The sequence below is a fragment of the Oreochromis niloticus genome, linkage group LG19 (genome assembly GCF_001858045.2).
Source record: "Oreochromis niloticus isolate F11D_XX linkage group LG19, O_niloticus_UMD_NMBU, whole genome shotgun sequence".
In the NCBI taxonomy this organism is placed as follows: Eukaryota; Metazoa; Chordata; class Actinopteri; order Cichliformes; family Cichlidae; genus Oreochromis; species Oreochromis niloticus.
This window is the reverse complement of record NC_031983.2, coordinates 26842227-26862997: the sequence shown is the minus strand read 5'-3', so window position 1 is coordinate 26862997 and position 20771 is coordinate 26842227. Positions and strand designations below refer to the sequence as shown.

The 20771-nt window shown below is 41.4% G+C and overlaps 2 protein-coding genes and 1 non-coding gene across 3 annotated transcripts; 2 read left to right on the top strand and 1 right to left on the bottom strand.

Moving 5' to 3' along the window:
• The first annotated feature begins 3821 nt into the window (after positions 1 to 3821).
• marcksl1a (MARCKS-like 1a) lies at positions 3822 to 6613 on the top strand. The gene is made up of 2 exons (XM_003446237.5): positions 3822 to 4127; positions 5245 to 6613. The coding sequence occupies exons 1-2, from the start codon at positions 4047 to 4049 to the stop codon at positions 5767 to 5769; spliced, it is 606 nt and encodes a 201-aa protein (XP_003446285.1). The 5' UTR covers positions 3822 to 4046; the 3' UTR covers positions 5770 to 6613.
• Positions 6614 to 7592: 979 nt separating this feature from the next.
• On the top strand, positions 7593 to 7674 carry trnas-gcu (transfer RNA serine (anticodon GCU)). The gene has a single exon. It is a non-coding gene; the product is annotated as a tRNA-Ser (tRNA).
• A 2509-nt stretch (positions 7675 to 10183) lies between these two features.
• Positions 10184 to 19365, bottom strand: LOC100705227 (gap junction beta-4 protein-like). Its single transcript, XM_003446238.5, has 4 exons — positions 18996 to 19365; positions 14369 to 14576; positions 11340 to 11641; positions 10184 to 11257 (listed from the first exon to the last, which is right to left on the bottom strand). The coding sequence occupies exons 2-4, from the start codon at positions 14537 to 14539 to the stop codon at positions 10924 to 10926; spliced, it is 807 nt and encodes a 268-aa protein (XP_003446286.1). The 5' UTR covers positions 14540 to 14576; positions 18996 to 19365; the 3' UTR covers positions 10184 to 10923.
• Positions 19366 to 20771: the final 1406 nt, after the last annotated feature.

The window sequence follows — 20771 nt, the reverse complement described above, 5'->3', positions numbered from 1 at the left end:
AATATAGAGCGACGAGCACTTTAAAAAGTGGGGAAACAGCCAGCGCAGCTCTCTTCACCGTGAAAACACTCCAACGTCACTTTTAAATTTGCCTAATAACTTATGTCCTGTTTAACCTCTGCACAAGTGGTTTCATAAGGACCCACATCCTTAAACTCTCATCATGCAACCGCAGCTATTGTTTCTTTCATTTGTGAGTGGGTGCAGGGACCTTTACCTTTGGACAAAGGTATAGATGTAGGCTAAGCAAAGGTGCTTAAGTGCTAAGGGGGCAACGAGGCCAAGTAGGTGTAAAAGAAAGCATGCAGAGGATTTTAGAGGGAGAAAACTATTTCTTTTAAAGCTGAACCCTGGTGTTATAAGACCCGCTAAGTCTTTTCAAAGCAATAATGCTCATGTTTGGTTCCTGACTAGGAGCCAAAAAATTACAACTACTCTCAAGAACCTTTAGTGATTTCAGCCGTTTTGTGTGGGTTCTTCTTTCTCATCGCCAAGGCTTTCTCTGGTAAACAATTACACTCCCAGTGCAGCTCTAAGATGTCGCTTTGCAGTCTGTGAAAAGCCTCCCAGTCAGTACAGAGCACCTTACAATTTTATCTCACTTCCAATACTGCTGATCAACAGTCTGCTTCCTGTTTTTCACCTGCACATGCATGTCCAGTGTACATCTACATACAAGTAGAAAGATCTCTGTATTGTGATATGCAAAATCTGCTGGGAAACGCTTCAAGGGATCAGAAAACCACCTCAAAAGCATTGGATTGAAACAGAAGCTGGTTTGTGATCATATTTCTGTTTAACAAACAACATTGAAAGCATTCAACCTCTATTAAGTACGGCTTTGTTTTATTTTCCTTTAACAGTTTGCAGTTACATAATCTTATTAGCTACAGAAATGCAGACAAAATGTTCAGATATTGGATATTGATTCTATAAATAGTGAACAAGATTACATTGTGTACTACATACTAAATAACGTCTCATACTTGGAAAGAAAATACTCATTAAGGTGCAAGTGTCCTCTATGAGAGAAAAGAAGGTTAAATAAATGTTAATTAAAATAATCATTACAATAATGGGAGTAGCTGTAATAGTTGTTGCTTCCACTGCTGATAAGACACGTTATCAATCTGATGTAGGCAAGACTGCGAGGGGGTGTGACAGCAGGAGGCCCAAAGGGCCAATTAACCTGCCTACTTTACGCCCCTGCCCCACCTTCTTTGAAAGTTTTCAGATCAAAGTATCCCCAAAGTTTGAAGCATTCCTGCGTACTCAGAAAGCCCGCATGCAAAAATCAGGCCAGAAGAATGTGGAAATTTTAGGTTTGAGTTTTTTAAAATTAAAGTTGACTGTTAAGTTTGTCACCCAGTAAAACACTTTTTCTCCAGCCAGTGACTTTTTGACCTTCACTGCTGTTGAAATAAATCTGGGCTGACCTCGCCCCGCTAAGCTGCCTGACAGGGACTTGGTTGATATCGTTCCTGTGCCGAGGACTCTGGGCCTCTTCCCAGTGTCTTTCTTATTTTTAATATTCTTACCTAAGAAATTTTCTTATTGTTAACATAATTTTTACTCCCTTTGGTTCCAAATGCTTGATGCCAGACTGAACATAATTCCCACAGCACAACCTCACAACACCTATCCTAGTGTTTGTTTCTGTGCCTTTATTGTATGTGTCTCATCCTATATGTGGAAAATTAAGTTGGAAGACAATTAAAAGTTTTACATAAAAATTTAGTATCACAGAAAGTCACAGCCAAGTAGGACTGTGTTGGTCATTGGAGCAAGAGTCTGGTGTTCCATATCAGAGCACTGAAATGAACCCCACAACCATAATTGAGCCAATTGGGGGGTTTTAAAAACATCATGTGTTTCTCTTTCTTGACTCAGTTTGGGAGAATGTGTGGAGGTTGGTTAGGAGGGGTGGGGAGGTGTAGATGTTGAACCCCTCGGGGTGTATTCCACTCTGGGAAGCTTGGCCTGCAAATGGCTGGGGATCATTCTCTGGGTGCCGTATGCATGCCTTGCATACCACATCTGTGACATGTGTGTGTGTTTGTGTGGAGGGGGGTTGTTCTCGTGGGTGAACAGGGGGAAAGAGATGGACCCACGTAGGGATGCTCTAAAAGAAAGAGGAAATCATAAATTGCACTTAATGAAGCAGGAGAAGGGGACTCGGCGCCGTGTTTTTGTTAACGTGGGGTCACATGAGGGATAAATGATGGGAAAGGAAATTTGACAATTAGGTTTAAAAGGAAGAAGCTGGTATACAAAAGCATGTATGCAGGATATAGAAGCCTTCCACTGGCTCTCATAACTCTTAAAACACATGACCCCTGACCTCTCAGTGAAAAAAAAAAGCAGTGTCACTGCTGCGACCGTGGGATGCACTGTTCTAGCCAACGAGACCTCATTAATGGCCGACAGTCTGATTCACTGTCTCGCTGTCTGTGTTGGTGACAAAGCGGCCCCAGTGCTATCTCAAAGTCTCCTCTGAGTGCGCTGCGTGTTATGTAACGGGTTTTCTCTTGGAAAGCCGGGCCCTGTCGCTCAAATTCCAGAGGAGGCCATTAAAATTCCTCACTTCTCATTGATGTGCTGTTGTTCTGCGATCATCGAGTTCTGCGGAGGGCCTCTTTGAGATAAAGGATGTTGCTGGGAGGCTGAACAGCAGATTAACATGGGACACCTCAGAGAGCTGCAAGTCCTAGGCTTGGAATAATCGAACGTTTTTAGAGGGATTCAGAATATTCATCCATAACTGATGGCTTACTACTTCAACCATTCGGCGACTACTCTGTTTACCAGATATTCCGTATGCTAGTGAACACAACTGCTTCAACTCCAAATTCATATCTTTAACTGACAACATCCACTGTTAGCCATGACTTTGGTTAAACATCTGCATTTTAGCTACAACTGTAACTACTCATCACCACAGATGAAAAGGAATAGTTTTACTTGCTGGTGATGGAATAAAATCACTGAAATACCGTGCGTATAAATGTTCATGCTTATATGTTTGCTCGTTTCTTCTTTCATCTAACTGTTAAAGCTGAATCTGTTTGTCATGTGTTTTGTCTTAAGACATATTTTATGTTCATTTTTCATCTTCAGGCACACACACACTGATAAAAATACTTTTAGTGCTGACTTTTATGCTACCTCTATTTTTCCTCACAGTTTATTGAATAGTTATGATTTACTGATCACGTCTTAGACATTATTTATTTGAGGAGAATATAATTTTCTATCCAACAGGTGCCATATATTAGACTTTTTAATCAAAACAAGAGACACATATTTACTTTTTCACTGAGGAAAAATAAAGATTTCAGATAAAAGATAAAATGTTGTTTTAATTCTAAAATCTGCTTTAAAATGCTTTGATGCACATCTTTAAACTCCTTTAAGTACAGCAGTGATGCTGTGCATATACTCAGGACTTTTATTAAAAGTATATTTCCACTGCTTGTTCTTACCTTCACTTAACTTTTCTGCTCACCTGTTCTGATCAAACCTCTAAAACTTGTCTTGTTTTCCAGAACAAATGAATTAATTTTTCCATTTGTGCCAAATTATAAACAATTCACAAGTGAACAAAGTTTAAAATGTGTTCACAATCTTCCAGACATCTGAAGCAGCTGGAAAATAAAGTCTTGCTGATGCTCCAGCTGAGTGGCAGACTGTTGCAGTGACAGCCCGGAGAAGGAGGCCCATCCCCCCGCTGCAGATTGGACAAAGCCCGGTCGCCACGCCCAGGGGAGGGGTCTTTGGTCGATTTTGAGGCGCGGTTGAAATACTCACAGCCGTCTCCCTGACATCGTTTAATTTGAGCTCAGCCTCCGTGGGGTTCACACTAGCTTAAGGGGGGGTCTTCTTGTCGACAAACCTTTGTAAAGGAGATCCTGTCGGATTTGCACCTCTTTTTTTAGGGGGAACGCTCTCACCTATCCTAGAGCTGGATTTTTAAATCTCAAAAACTCCTCGAGGGTTTTCTTTTTCGATTTTATTTTTTGTTCAAAAAACCTAAAGGAAAGACAAAAATGGGAGCCCAGTTGTCCAAGGGTGGAGTAGCTGTTGAGGGCAAAGCCGCCGACCCTGCTGCTGCTAAAGCCAACGGCCAGGTGAGTAAAGCGGCCCCGGTGCGCCCGAGCATCAGCGGGGAGCCACATGGCACCCGACGCCCACTGGCGGCATGGGTGCCGCGGTGGGGGGGGTGGCGGTCGCTCCTTGGTGTCAGGGTTCGTTCATAGCTGTGGGGGAAAACACTTAAAACTGTTTTGTATTTAGCCTAAAATGAGGGCATCAGGAGACCTCCAGCTGAGCAGCCGTCGAGCAGCGCGCAGTTGCCCGCCTGCCTTTGTTAATTCCGTCTGCTGTCCCACTGGGGAGATTTACGCGCACATTTCACCCGAGAGCGTCGGATTTGGGTCCCTGTGTGAGTTTTGAGCGTGTTTTCTGTCATGAGTTGGGCGGATAGTCGCTCTGAGCGTCGAACAAAAGATGCGAGGCGAGCGGTGCAAAGGATGCAAATGCGTTCTGCTGGAGGCGCATTTTGCGGAGTTGCAAACAAAGCGCGTGCAGGCGCCAGTTTTGACCCCATTTCCCCCCCGGCTGTTACCCACATACAGTCTCTCTCTCACACACACACACATATACTGTGAAGTGGGTTTCCGCGTAAACTTTGAACAATTTAAATATGTTAGAAGTAAATTGTGCGTTTCGATTACTGGTGTGTGACTGATCCGGTGAGGATACGCGTTACTACAGCGATGCCCAGATGAACACATGTGACCCACTTCGAGACTTGTAAAAATGCCCCTGTTGCTGCTGTTGGTGAGTGCGTGGACTGATTGTGGCTTTGTCTGAGCTGGAACCGATGTGAGCTGTCTGCGCTCTTGCGTGGAGCTGGTAGATGTAGGATGAGAGCGCAGAGCAGGTTTCACGGGGATTCCTTTGTTCCCCAACTTGCTGGTAGTGTTGATGTTTTTGATGTAGCACTACTGCCCCCGTGTGCCAGCTCAGAGTAATGCAGACAGCTGTTGATCTCTTTCCCCCCCTCCCGCCACAGTCAGAGCTGCTCTCCTGAAGAATAACATGGATTAACTGTAGGCATAAATGGGCTAATGCTTATGTGTTTACAGTGCGCTCATCTCATTATGCATAAATAATTCCACAGGCAGTGTGTTTGCTTTGACCCACCTCCAGTATTTTAATCCGTAACTCTCTCTCTCTCTGCAGGAGAACGGCCATGTCAAAACCAACGGCGACGTTTCAGCCAAACCCGATGGGGAAGCAGCGGCTGCGGATGGAAATGGAACCGCGGAGCCAGCCAAGGAGGGCGAGCCCAGCACCGGAGACGCAATCGAGCCCGCTCCTGCGGCCGAGGGCGAGGCAGCCAAAGCGGAGGGCGAGGCTGCCAAGGAGGGCAAGAAGAAGAAGAAGTTCTCCCTGAAGAACTCCTTCAAGTTCAAGGGCATCTCGCTGAAGAAGAACAAGAAGGGCAGCGAGGAGGGCAAGGAGGAGGCCACCTCCCCTACGACCGAGGACAAGCCCGAGGAGAACGGCCACGCAGCCAAGGAAACCAAAGAGGAGACGCCGGCCGCCGAGGCCAAAGAGGGCGAGGCCGCAGAGGCCGCTCCTGCACCTGAGGAAGAGGCCAAGGCCGCCGAGGAGGCCCCACCGACAGAGGCCGCACCCGCCGAGGAGGCCCCCGCCGAGGACACAACACCCGCAGCCTCTGAGGGCGAGGCCAAGGCAGAGTGACTGCACTCCAGCACGGCACCTGAACTGATTTTCCAAGATTAAAGTATATAAAAATATATATGAGAGACTCGTGCCACGTTCTTAAAGTTATAAACAAAACTACAAAAGAAGACAAAGGATATATCACGTTTGCTGATTCAACCACCAGTTCACTGCCTTTTATTAGTTCTTCGACAGACGGAAACTCACCGGGCCCTCTCATGATGAAAGCTTTGGCTGGCGTCGCCCCCTCATGGTACACACAGGGACTGACGTGCGGCGAAGGTAATGGATTGGATGTGGAGCGAATCAGGAATACTGACTTATTTTCCCAATTCATGGAGAAGCATCCTTTTAAACAGCGTGGCAGCCCTATAACATCTTATTTTTCTTTCTCATCTTTTTTTGGGATCTAAAAATTGTCACCGTCGGCGGAGCGGGGCAGACCATCTCCTTCACTCGAAATGACTGATATATGGACACATAAACCTTTCAGATCATCTTATTAATTTTTAGAATTCTACATTCCTATGTTTTACCCCCAAATTTCAAGTATTTTGTCATGTATAGGGAGGAGAACATCGAGGAGGGGAGGTGGAAAAAGATGTCTTTGTTCGTGCATTTTGGTTCTTTTTCTGGCTAAAACCACATTCGAGCTTCTTGAGTGTTGCAGTGTTCACATTTCAGAATTTATGGCGCAGGGGTTGGGATTGTGTACAAAAAAATGTGAGCTTTTTATCTGCAAACTGTCTCTGTAAATATGTTTTGGCCAATATTTTTGGTTCTCTTTATTTTGCTATCGTTTGAAGATGTTAATGGTTTTACTGTAACTTTTAATAAGGGTAAATAAATGTTCGATCCCCTCTGTCTGTCTTTTGCCTTGTGATTCGCCAAGACTGGAAAATCTGGCTGCTTAATAAACCTGCAATCTGGGCTGATTGCAGTATCACATATAGATGGGATACTATAAACTGGATTCAAACACATGATGGTAGTTAAATGTCATATTGACACCACATGAATAAATATCAGGTGTGCATGTACAGGTCATGACAGCAGTAGACGCCCTGAGAAATTAAATTATTAACAAAAGGAAAGATTTAAAGCATCAGTGTCATGCAAACTTAACCTTAATGCAAGGGTTGCATGACCGCATCCCATCATGTCATGACTTTGTGGTCATAAAGCATGCTGAGTCACGTGCAGCAAAGCAAAGCATATATATCTATCCTTACATAATTAATTGAGGACGCAACATATGGGACACGCAGGCACTCGATGCCATTTATTTGGCGACCCTCTAGTTGTAATTGGTGGTCTTTATCCCCCTCTGCTGGACAGACGGCTGTACTGCAAGTGCGTGTGCCGCCTGTTGCCTTCCGGTTAATTATGCTAACCGACATCACGAACGTTTCGTTTACACGCTGTTGGTGTTTGATGATTAGTCGCAGTTTTAGCCTCCGTTTCCTCACAGCTTCGGTAAGCCTTTAATCACACACACAGACACACTCACACACACACAGAGATTTAAGTCGATCAGCTCGTCGAACATCGACGAGTCCACACAGTGGCTACCACCCACTCATATGTCAATCAAGATTATCCTTCGCTCCTATTGGTAGTTGCTAAGTTGAGATAAGTTTAACTCAGCCCACTTTGTTACGTTTACGTTTTTGTTTTTTTGCAGACTTTTTACAGTGAAGGCCGTATTTACTGTTAGAGTGGCGCAGAAACAAAAGCGAACATGGCGTCAAACGCTTTCGCTGCCACCACTTATCAATGTATCATGTTTGCACACTGGTCCCGCTGATGTGCAGACTCAGTAATATTCATGCGGGTTCACAGACGAGGTGGCCGAGTGGTTAAGGCGATGGACTGCTAATCCATTGTGCTCTGCACGCGTGGGTTCGAATCCCATCCTCGTCGCAGCGAATGTTTTGTAGGTAAAACCTGAAATGGGTGTTATTCCATGTGACAGTTCAACTCGGATCCGTTTTTAACAACATATCCCGCCTTGAAGTAAAGAGACATTTTAATTTTTTAAAAGATCAGTCGCCCTTTTTGGCTTTTTTGTTAAACTGCTTTGGAAAATTGGATGAAAACCACATTACTCCTGTCTTTTCAAGTCCTTGTGCAACATGGGTGTCAAACATCAGGGTTGTGGGGCAGAACTGGCCGACCAAAGGGTCTAATTTGGCCACCTGGATGTCTTAGCAATGTGTTAAAAACTATAGTGAAGTCATGTCTTACTCTTTGTTTTTTTAATGCATTGCTTTCCTTTTATTAGGTCTGGCGACATTAAAGACAAGCAAAAACTTAGTAAATTTAAAAGTATTTCTAAATCCTGACAGGTGTTTAGTTATAAAAAATGTAATGTGTCGATTTTCATGCATGCAATGATATTAAATACTGAAAGTAAACAATATAAAAGATGTTAAATTTAGTTTTTAACTTCATGAGCTGTTCGTGTTTCATGAATTAGAATTAAACGTCTCACAATCATCATGAAATGCCTCTGGTCACTTATTCGGGCAATTATATTGAAGCATTGCCTGACATACAAATAAAACTGTATGTAGTTCAAACAAATTTGAAGCATTATTGATATTACTTACTTTAACTTAAATGGCCATAAAGTGTGCAAATATGCAAATAAATGTCACATTTGTTAAATTTTGAGAATGCTGCTATCTAGTGGTAACATGTTTAAACTATTATTGGTCTACATTTTGACTTTTTTTGCTCCGGTTTCAGTCAGATAAATATGATAAATCAAAATCTCCGCCTCAACTATGGTGCCTTTGTGAAGTACTCTGTGTTTTTAATGGCCCAGTCTGAAAAATGAAACCTTTATTTGCTGTTTAAGCAACAACGCAGCAGCAGCTTTGTAGGATAATACCACACATTCATTCCTGCAAAGAAAAGACAGTCTACACAAACAGTTTATAATGAGTTTTCTTTTTTATTACAAGCAGATAAATATATCACTGTAATGTCAACAACAGCCTGTTATTTATATAAAAAATAATCTTGGACCACAGCATGTCATTGCAGCTGACTCTTAGTCAGAGCAGAAGTGAGTGCGAAGATTAAACTAGAGATTAAAGTAGACATGTCTCGTAAAAATCACACAAAGACTGTAGCTTAAGGTTCACACTCTCCACTTTAAATAGTAAAAATCTAATAACCGTAATTAAAGGTAAATTTTAAAACCTGATGACTAAAGCTTGTCTTAACAAGCCACACAGCAAAAATGTGTCTAAAACATGTCTCCCAGGTGTCCAGCAGATCACTAGTGTTTGCTTTCTAACCATTCCCAAACTTCAGCTCTGATAACAGTTTGTGAGAGTCAGATATTTTCTTCTTTGCTCTAAAACTTTACTTCCACCACCTGATAGCCACTCCGATCGACTTCTTTCCAAAAGTGGGATTAAAAAAATGACTTAAGGATCATAAAGTTGGGCATAAATGTAAAATTTTTAAATTCTGTGGCTTTAACGAAATTCTTGGACTCAACTGCAGTACCTGCAGGGTCCAGCAGGGGGACCACTGCCCACAATTTGGATATCGCACTCCGGCATTTTTGCCTGAAGGTCAAAGGGCCCAAGGCACAGTTTTTACACCCGTCTGCTGCCATTTAGGTACCACCAGATTTGTTAATCAAGAGCAAGCACAGAAAAAAATTGAAGGATGGCCTGTTTCATCCATCCATCCATCCATCCATCTGCTTCTCCAGGCTAACCAGAGGGGCCCATCCTGTCCCTGCCCTTGGTCTAATCTCACCAGTGTGCCACGAGGTGTTATCTCATGCTCACCTACGAGGCACCTACTTGGCACTTTAGTCTAATGGAGAGACCAGACACCTTATCCACGATCTAATTTTTTGGGCATAGATGAGACCATACATGATGGTGGGAGTGTAGATCGATCAGTAAATCAGCAGCTTTGTTTACATTTGGCATATTTTCCTGTTTAGGCATCAGAAAAGCCTCTCAGAAATAAAAACCACACCTGATGTTTTAAACTGAGGACAGACCTCCTGCCTCCACGGCTGCCCTGTGACATTACGGTGGCCTTATTAAAGCACAGGATTCAACCACCAGATGATGGCGCTAACAAAACAATAAAAATTAGATTTGTCTATAATTAACACGCACGGTCTGATATCGTCGTGTTGGTGTTGTTCCCAGATCATCATACTAAATGTTGTTCCAGGATCAACATTGCAAGTGACCAATCAGAATGTTGTGACGTCATACTTTTGCGACTTCGGGAAAAACTGCCGTAAAACAAAAAACTGTACTTAAGCTGCGAGAAACCGCCTCTGTCCACCGATCAACGGACCCTGACCCTAACCCTTTAATGAACGGTAAGCAGAATTGATATTGTCCTTGCAACACTGGAATTTCATAAATGCACGAATGGCTTGACGCGCAAAAGAATAACGTCACAACGTGATTGGTCACCTGCAATGTTGAACCTGGAACAACATTTTCATGATGATCTGGGAACAACACCAACACGACGATATCGGATCATCCAATTAGCACACTTTTCATTGAATATTATTTTAATCTTTGTCAGGGTTGCAGTTTTACTGCAAAATCTGTGCATTAAATGCACCATAGACCTCAGATCAGAACAAGCCGGGATGTATCTTAGTGTAAAGCAGGAATGTCAAACTCATTTCACATCCTGTGACACATCTTAAGTGGCCGAACCAGCCAAACACCCCTTTCTGTCAGTGTAAAGATGTTAAACTACACAGTGCAGTTTTAGATAGCAAGTGTTGTAATCTGCAATATTTACAATGATGTGAGACAATTAATTAAATAGTCGTTTGCTGCAGATTCTTAAATCAATAACCTAAAATTAAATTCTATTTAATTTATCTTGTAGATACGTAATAACCTGAATGTTTGTCCTCGCGTCTCTGTGACATAAACAGTGAAAAAATGCGACGTCGGACCGCTGACAGTCCTCTTCTTCAGCAGTGTTTTCTGGTCAGCAGCTCTAGGTGCCATTTCTTTAGCCCAGCTGATGTCATGAACATTTCATATGCAGCTGGATGAGAGGATCATAATCCACAGGAACAACCCTTTTTGATCAGTTTCAGTAGTCTTATTGGGTACTTTCTGTTCCTGTTGGCGAGCCATGATTGCAGCTTGCAGAATGCTAGAGTACTGTAGTTTTAGCATCCTTCCTCTTGCTTAACTCCAGCTCGCTGTCGGTTACTGTGGGATCTCTCCTGCTTCTGCACTGAGAGCGGGGCGGAGCAATGGTAGTGAGCTCGTGCTGGTCAGCGAAGACAAGCCTCTCGTTCTCATGTCGGACCTTTAATATTTTCATGATGCGCTTGCCGATGAGGTAAATCATTTCGAGGATACACATGAGGATGCAAACCGCACTGGAGATGACCATGAACAGCATGAAGATCTTTTTCTCTGTCGGACGGCTGATAAAGCAGTCAACGGTGTTGGGGCACGGGGACAGCTGACACTTGGACAACCTGACAGAAAAGAGTACAGCAGGTTTTAACGAGTTTAGAACAACACTGGTTGATTTTCATAACAGTAAGTTACCAGCATTACCTGGGCAGGTCATATCCATGATATAACCGATACAGGATATAGAGAAAAGCTGAGTCGAATCCAGCTTTGAAGATCAAACTCAGCAGATACGTCCACCATAGGCCTCCTCTCTTCTTGCCAGGGTTGGCGTAGAGGTGCGAGCCCTGGTGCAGCTCGACGTATTTCCTGTCCTTTCCTTCACGGAGTTTCACGTGAGCCATCACCATCAGAGAAGGGCAGGTGACAAAGATGAGCTGCAGCGCCCACAGGCGGATGTGGGAGATGGGGAAGATGTGGTCGTAGCAGACATTGGTACAGCCGGGCTGCAAAACAAAGTCGGGGTCATAACTCGCTTAAGTTGCTCGTCTCACATCTCAGATGGAGAAAATCAGCAAGCGCAAAGGATTTTTGCATTACAGAGAAACTTGGAGAAAAGAAAGTGGCTGGATTTTTATTTTAGAGAACAGCTAATGCAGATGTCTTATGATGATAAATACAAACAGAGGGACTATTGTGGTGTCAGAATGAGAAGCTGATGCAGAAGGTTTTAATGCCTCTATATGACGCTAAAAACAGACGATGCTTTGAAACAGTCGCTGCTTTTAGGGCATAAATATAAAACAAAAACAGAGTTTAAGAAAAAAGATACAAAAAGAACCAGGTTAGTGACACATGAAGTATTTTGCTTTTCTTTACCTTTTGCTTGCTTTTATTTATTTGAGAAGATACTCATCCTATAATTATAATATGCTGTACACAATATGCTTTTAATACAAGGCTTTTAATTTAACGCCAACACTAATTTAGTCTTACAATCTAATTTGGTAAATACATGACAAATTAAAGGAAAAGCTCAAATAAACGAGTGGCTGCAGAGGCTATCACCTAAGTGCACAACTGAATTAACATTCGGTCGAGGTTTAAGGCATGCATTGGAAATGCTGGGTAGGTCCCGTATCGATCGTGAGAGGAGAAGATCCCACTGATTAAATGGAAGACAAATAAATCGTAGTGCACAAAAGCTGCAAAACTGGCTCCTGTTTTAATAGGAACAGTGAGCAAAGGAAGGTTTGCCTTCATGATGTGTGGAAAAGTCATCAATAATTATTTTGTGGTCACGTTCAGTGGCTGTGATGCTCGTGCATTAGTGTGAACGGTAAAGATAAACAGACCACAAGCTGAAGGTTCATAAACCCGTCCTATTGGTGCCATTTTTCAGCGCACCTGATCAATTCACTACATTATCTTATGATGTAACATTTCCATTGTGATGGGAGTGGCGTCCGGTGATTCTTGGAACACAAGGGATGGATTAACAGTATGAAAATGATGTGAGTCATATTTATGAGGTTATATTTGTTTTGTTCACGACCGCCGTTCATATCGACGGAACCTTTTTATGATCACTTCGTTAGTGTCTTCCTGATGTTCGGTTCGACCGTGTTGTCTCGATGTGAGACCTGTCTGTTGTTCTGACTTTCATCGCAGTGTTCGACTGTGTCGTGCTGCACATCACACACAGAGCAACACAGTCAAATGACATAAAGACTACATGCAAAACAGAGCGCTCACAACACGAGACCACAGAGGTAAAGCTGCACTGACAGACCGAAGTCACTGCTGGGCAATTTTTCATCTTTTTAGTTCATATGACAAAGTTTCAGCATTCGTCATTATATAACAATTTCAAATTTAGAATAAAAAGCTGTGTATAGAGAAGACTGAAACATTATATCAGAAAGATGTACTGAATTTATGTAGATCCCAGCCTGCCAACATATTGTGTCTAAGAGGGAGTTTCGTCTTTTGCAGTTACCTTTGTTATCACTCGAATCACTTAAATGTCTCCAGAGCCAAACATATTTAATTACTTAACATTATAGGGCACCAAAAGTTAGATGCATTCAGTGAGTAATAGTACTTTAACAGCATTATGAAAGAATTAAAAGTTCAACTTATGGGATAATATAATTAAATACAATTTTGTATCCTTTAAAAACATGCAGGATTACAGATTTCCTGCTACCGAGAAGGTCAAATACAAGGTCAGTGTAGAGGTGAAATAGAGGCTTCATTAGATTTATGATGATGCTTAATATGTTTTAAATTTCATTAAACTTGGATGAAGAGCAGAGAGGCCGTCTGAAAATCAGGAAGGTTTCTTCAGTGCATACAGGTGACGGGGTAATTAACCCTGGATGTGCTCCCGACATGCAAGGGCATGTCAGCGTATGTTTGTGAGTCGTCAGGAGATGAAAGGACAGAAAAAAACAAGTTCCTCCCGAAAACAAAACAGCTGAGAGCGAGCTGAGCGATGTCATGTGTGCTATGCAGTCACACCTCGATTTGTGTGACCTTAACGTCTCATATGATGGTAAGCTGGGGCCATGACTCACAGACATGTTCTGCCACTTTGAGATGTGTTGGCTACATCGGTTTCAGAAGCACTTTGGCTGAACATCAGGATGTTTTGGCAGGTAAGTAACTGTCAGGGACGATGTTTATGTGGGTGGAAAACAAGCTTGTATGTGGAAGACTTGGTGGATCAAACCTGAGGAGGAGTGAAGCTGTTCTGGGCTAACATCTTTGTTTTCAGTTAAATTTCTTCACTGAGGCTTTATTATAATCCAAAATGACCCAATTAGACCATCCAAAGGCACTGTATGTGTAAGTAAGTAATTTGGTACCTGAATCTTTTTCTTTAATCAGGATCTTATTTATTAGAGAGGACCGCTGGTTGGTAATAGTTTCTGTATCATTAACCAACACAAATTCAACTTTTGAGGACAGTTGACATTAATTTTCAACCCATTCTGTGCTTTGGACTGTAAAGCATATTCTTTCAAACCAAGACCACAACCACCATCACCACCTCTGAAATGACTCGGGCAGGTTAACTTTCCAGTTTTAAAAACGTCTCTATATTGAGTGTAAATGTGGAAAATCAGTGGACTGAAGGGCTTATGAACCAGTGCTGTAACATTCTCGACAACTCTTATTTCTCCCTGTCACTGAAAAACATTGGAAGGTGGGGTTAGTGACGGCCTTACCTGTCGGGTGTTACACACAAAGTCTTTGTTTTCGTCACCCCACACCCGCTGAGCTGCCACCACGAACACCAACACCCGGAACACGAACACCATGGACAGCCAAATCCGCCCAAACGCCGTGGAGTACTTATTGACTCCGCTCAGCAGATTCTCCAATCCTGACCAGTTCATCCCTGTCGCTGCTGCACTGGCCTTGGAGATAAATGCCCTGTGAAGGAAAACAAAAATACAAGTTACCTTCCCTTAGATTTAACTTTGCATTCCATAATTGTCAAATTTAATCTTGCTATCATTAAGGATCAGCTGCAACTCGCCCACTTTAACACATACATGTGGGTTACTTAAACACATGTTTGGGCTCACATGAATTCATTTGTACCAGCCAAACAGGAGAGAGTGCACATTTAGAAACACTGTAGTTTGCACAACAGTACAACTGCTGATTCCCTTCAATGCCCAATAAATCATTATTTAGGCTTATTCATCTTATCTGGCTCCTCACTAATGAAACTGCATGCTTCAGTAACTGTAACAAAATGTACACAGGTAGAATAAGATAAAACAAGGGCCATAAAATGAACAGCTGATGAATAAAACAAATACCGTTTGTTTGCATTTGTCTACATGTCAAAAATGTGACCGCCACAGTTTAATGTCAGTTTAAATTAGCTGTGCCAGCTGACATCCTCTGAGATTGAAGCATTAAATCTGGGTGAAAGTGCCAAAAACCAGCCCCAGAAACAAGTCAGGCCCTGTGGACTTAGTTTAAAAACCCAAATTTAGAGCAGAAACAAGCACACTTAAGGCCAGCTCATTTTTTCCTTTTCACAACAAGTGTACAGGAGATTAATTTTTGTTTAACGCACCCATTTACAGTGTATACAAGGCTTAAAGTTATGTATTATTGTGGGCGTGGTCCCCTTGGTTGACAGATGGGTGCCTGCACAAGTGGCTAACACTCTTTATCTCAAAATGGCGTTTGTCATATTGGTGCCTTTTGAAGCTGACAAGTCTGTGCTCCAGTTTTGTTGGTCATTGGAATTCTAGTATCAGAACAAGTGTCTGATTCTGAATGCATGCAGTCGACAGAAGCAGCTTGCTAATGAAGCGAGTGCTAAAGCAATATGGTCACATGTCCTTCAGCAATTTTTTTGAGCTTGTTAGAGCTTCTAACCACTTCTTTACCTTACAAAATGTAAATAAGGTGATTCTTCCACCTGAGCACTCAAAGTGTTTTATATAACATACCTCATTCACACAAGCATTTTTTTTGGCTTACTAGCTAACATTCACACACATTCATACTCCGATCGATGCATCGCAAGAGCGACTTGGGGTTTGTATCTTGCCCAAGGACATTTGGCATGCAGACTGGAGGAGCGAGGGATCAAACCACCAACCATCCAGTTAATCTTTGACCTGCTTTACCCCCTGAAATACAACCAGCACGTTTCTTTCTTGCAAAATGGATTATTACATCATCCTTAAGGACAAAGCAAAGCATCACACACAAATGTGCAGGGAAGCTTGTGAAAATCTTGAATTGTTTTAGAATTATTGTGCTAATGCTTTTTTATTATCGACATTTTAGCTTCTCATATTAGAAAAAGACTCATGTTTGACTCTGTATGATGTCAGTGGCAGTGGATATACCCAATACGATCATCACAGACACACTGCTCTGGCATTAAAACCTTAAAGGCAGATGAAATGGCTTGTTTCAGATAGAGGATCAATTCAGAGGCTGCCTAAGGCTTGGGATAAACCAAATAAGACTTATTTTAGAGCTATGAATCCTCCAAAGTTACTCTACAGTCCAAGAATAGAAATATGAAGCTGTAAATAATAAAATGTGCTTCTTAAACATGTACACATATAATCTGAACACAACATGACTGTATGTCTGTGTGATTTTAACACCTATAGAGTCTTTTTTTAACACTACACTCCACCTTGGATCCCATGTGCTCACAGCTGCTGTGTGAGTTATCTGTCAGTATTGACTGTCTGCATGTTTGCTGCTGCTGAATGACATTTATCAATGAACACCCTAATGACATGCACCCCAGTATAAATATAGCTTCTCTACGAGGTTATGGTTTCTAAATACTGTGCAGTGTGTGCAATCAAAATGAAGTTTTCTGAACTCTCAGTTTCCAAAGCTTGCAAAGACAAAAACACTGATGCTTTTACTATATTTCTGCTTATTTTTTTATGTGCTGTAGACAAATGTTAAATGCAGAAATATAGAAGAAGAAGCTTAAATGGAAGGTGTGGGAGAAGAGAAAAGGATGAACTTTCAAAGTACTGCAGTCGTTTATACTCCCCTCTACTTCAGTAGAAAAAAAAGGAAATAAAATCCATATGGTTTCTGTAACACACACAGGCCTCTGTGGTTTCTGGTGCAATAGAAGGTCAGTCAGTGTTTAGAAAAGAGTTAAATATTTGGAATTCACGAAAGAGCGTTGGCTCAGTTTGGGGGAGTTTTCTCTGTTAACACTTTAAACTCCAGATTAACTCCTGCAGCAGAGGCTAAATAACATACTGTAGGTTTCAACAGGGGGGCTTATTGTTCAGAGACTGTGCTTTTATTCAGCATGTGGCTTAGATAGCTGCTTAGAACGGAAAAAAATGGAAAAACTGGAAAATAAATACAAGGACACTGGAAAATTGCCAATTATGTACAAATACAAATTTTCAGGGAATTATTATTTAATGCTCTTTCCCTTTTAAATAACTGTCAATGTTAAATGTCCCTATAATATTCATTTATAGGCTCATTTTATGTTTATGTTGGGGTCAGTATTTTTAAATTGAAGGCAGTATTTCAGGATGAATTTTTTTTTTTAAGAAAAATTAAATATTGTTTTAAAAATAGATAAACTGTTAAATGAACTGAATTTCCCGGAGGAACCCACCCGATGGATTAATAAAGTTTCATCTAATCTAATCTAAATCTTTGTAGAAACGTGTGTGCAGGGAAAAAGTAGTTTAAGATTCAAACTAAGCAAAAAAAGGTTGATAATATGCATGTGTAGATCACGTTGTCATTGGGAGTGTATATTATGGTCGAGCTCTGACAAGCACAGACCAGCAGACCCAACTAAGACCATGAACTCAGGTATGGCCATTATTTTGTATGCTCAGCACTGCTTACAATCAAACCTTTGACAGGTAAAATGCCACTAAGACACCTTCACCAAAACTACCAGTTCAGCCACTTTAACACCAACGGTTTACTCCTGGTGGATGGGAGTGGCATGCATGGGAATGCAGGGGTGCAACTAAAGGGGTTCAGAGCAGCAAAGTGGGCAGAAACAAGAAATGGTGGGGAAAAAACACAGCACGAAAAGCACACACAGCTCTTCTGTGGACATGTTTCACTTGAGCTATTTGTATGTTATTATTTCTGTCATCTGCACAGTTAGCTAAACGATCAACAACAGCATAAGAGAGCAGCCGACATGCAGCTGTTTGTGATGCTGCCCCCTGGTGACAGTAATCAGTTATAGCATGTAGGTGACAATCTGCAAAGCTGTCCGTAGGCTCTACGTAGGACCAACACACGGCCATTATTAGCTAAACCATTGCTCTGACTTTTTGAGGGTCCAGTAGGGTTACGACATGGAGAGTAGCCAAATTTCATCCCCAGAGTGAAAACTTTTTTAACTTTTTATAAAATTCTGTTACTTCTTTTTTCTCCAAGAGATCATTTCACATGTAATTGTAGCCAAAATGACACAATTTATTTAACACTCTTAATTTTTGTAATACAAAATCATTGTTATCAGTATTTTAGCTGTGCAGAACAGAAGTGAAGAATGGTTTGAAAGTACTTTTTGGCACCTGTTGTGCTGTTGGACAACAGAAGCAGAAAAACATAAATGAGAACAGAGCAGAAGCAAACAGCCTGTAACGTTAGCCGTGCTCTGTGCTAAGACTAAACTTAAAGGGATTTCCCGGTTATTGTGGGACAATTATCTTCTACTAAAGCCACCACCGTAATTGGCCGTGCTTTGCTCATAGCTTTTACAGTTAAATTTAACAGTAGTGGACTGAGAAGCAGCTGATCATTGGTGGCGGGCATTCTGACAGTTTGTTAGTGATGCAGGTAAGAACCAAAAGAAAGACAAACGTGCCATCCCAGGATCCTCAGCAGCAGTGTTTTGTACTATAGACATATATTTGGTTACGGTTATGTAAGAGACTAAAGCAAAGAGAAAACCTAGACATAAAGGAGGCACTTTAATAGAAACTTTATGTACCATCAGTGGCTACATGGAAAGTTTTTACTGTTATGTGAACCCTGATCCACCACGCCTCGGTCTTTGTAATGAATCTAGAGTTAACCACCATTTTTTCCCCTCATATTCTAACACTTAGTCATTACAAAAGGAAATGTTTGTTCCATAGCTGCTTATTATTTTAAATGAGTTTCCCTATTTTTCTAGCATATAAACAACTCGTGTTCACCTTTTGCATTACTTTTAAAGAGAACAAAAACATACTGTAGCTTGGCCTGGGGAAAAAATGACAGACTCCTGGCTTTAGTTTCTTTGTTTACCGCTCACTCCTGACTTTAGGATACAGTGAAATTAATGAAAACCAAACAAAGAAAGGAACTTACTTGAAAGTGAAACGCCACTTAAACACCTCGTGTGCCGACACCAGCAGGCGAAGACTAAGCACTGAAGGGAAAAGCTACTTTCAGCTTTTCAGCTCCTTTTCTTTCCCCTGCTGCCTGTGTCTACTCATTCTTTCCTCAGAACGCCTGCCAAACCAGATTCAGCAGCTGCGACGTCATGACAGACACACACATGAACATAGGCTGTGTATGCATGCCCTGTCTTGTTGGGAAACATGGAGACTCCACTCCCTAGAAAACATGTAACCTAACACGTTATAAATAAGTAAAGAAACAGACACAAATTCTTCACTGAGAAGGAAGACAGAACATCCAGCTATGTCAACCAGAAAGCCTGTTGTGTATGTGTGTGTATGTGTGTGTATGTGTGTTTGGGGGTTGAAGAGAGTAACCAAGAGAGAAAACACCACACCCTCAATGTGGACAGCTTGTGGAAACTAATGCAAATATCCTCAGATGCAAACAGCTTTGCAGAATCATAGTATATTGAACAGGGTTGGGAGCAGATTGCAGCAGTTTATCTCAACCTGTTTAATGATTGTGACACACAGTAGATTAACAGAAACGAGCGCTGACAGCCTGGATCTTTGATCTGTTTTCTCATAATTCACAGGAGAAAACTGGATAAAGCTTTAAAGTTTGTGTAACCATGTGTGATAGGTGGCTAATCAAAACAGTTTACAGTATAGGAAAAGCCTGCTTTTCGCCTGTCTCATCCTCCAGTGTTGATTCCTTCTGTCTCAAAAGAATTTTCTAAGATAAACATGTTTTAATGAATAAATGTTTTCATGAATTTGTAGTTTTCCATAATAAGTGTTAACTTTCTGTTCAGTCTGTCTGTGAAGGTTCTCAGTCATCCAGGTAATCGTAATCTAAGGCGCTTAGAAAGAAAAGCGTCTGGACTTTGCATCTCATCCAAGAAGCTTCTTCAGTTCTAAGAGTAATTGGTGGAGAGACACTCCCATAGGGCTTAAATATGGAACTCTCCACCAATTACTCTTAGAACTGAAGAAGCTTCTTGGATGAGATGTAAAACGTCTTCAAGAAACTTAAAGAAGTCCGGACGCTTTTCTTTCCAAGCTCCTTAGATTTCTCTTCTGTCACTGGCAATCGTAATTTTATTCCTATAGCACATTGCATTACATGCAAACTCAGTGTGCTTAATAGAAGATAAAAACATAAAAACAGTTTGTATTTTCTGCCTCCCTCTATTATCAGATTACAAGCAACAGTGCCAGGAACCCATATTCACTGCAGGTTTTCTCCATGTTGAACAAACCAAACAAAGATTTGGACTAAAGGTAAAATTAATATTCTCACAACAGAACAAAAACGTGAATTTTTTTCTTTAAGACATTGTGAGGGCTGAAAGATGCTGGAAAAGGTACGCTTCTTGAAAAAGGTGCCACATTTTTTGTGCAACCCTATGTAGGTACTGTATCTTGGAAAATATAGTATAAATGTAAAAATGTACATGGTTGTGTTACTTATGTTGAGATTATCAGAGGGAAATCGATTCTGAGGGGCTGGAGTGGAAACCTTTTTCTGATTTGACTGATTTTATATGAAATAGCCTATAAATAACAAAACGAATAGCAGGACATTTAGGTTTGGGGAAAAAAATGGAAAAACATAAAAATCAAAAACCAGAGGAAGTTAAAATACATGTTTTTTCTCTAATAAGTTAATTTAAAAGTAAAAAACAGTGTAAATGTTCACATGTTTATTTCTGGTTTTGTCTGAATGCTGGTTTTCTGC

What these genes read in the sequence shown, in the direction of transcription:
- marcksl1a (XM_003446237.5), top strand. Translation starts at nt 4,047, where the DNA reads ATGGGAGCCCAGTTGTCCAAGGGTGGAGTAGCTGTTGAGGGCAAAGCC. An exon ending in CTGCTAAAGCCAACGGCCAG is followed by an intron (nt 4,128 to 5,244) that starts GTGAGTAAAGCG and finishes CTCTCTCTGCAG; the next exon opens with GAGAACGGCCATGTCAAAAC.
- LOC100705227 (XM_003446238.5), bottom strand. Translation starts at nt 14,539, where the DNA reads ATGAACTGGTCAGGATTGGAGAATCTGCTGAGCGGAGTCAATAAGTAC. An exon ending in TTGTGTGTAACACCCGACAG is followed by an intron (nt 11,642 to 14,368) that starts GTAAGGCCGTCA and finishes TTTGTTTTGCAG; the next exon opens with CCCGGCTGTACCAATGTCTG. An exon ending in CATGGATATGACCTGCCCAG is followed by an intron (nt 11,258 to 11,339) that starts GTAATGCTGGTA and finishes CTTTTCTGTCAG; the next exon opens with GTTGTCCAAGTGTCAGCTGT.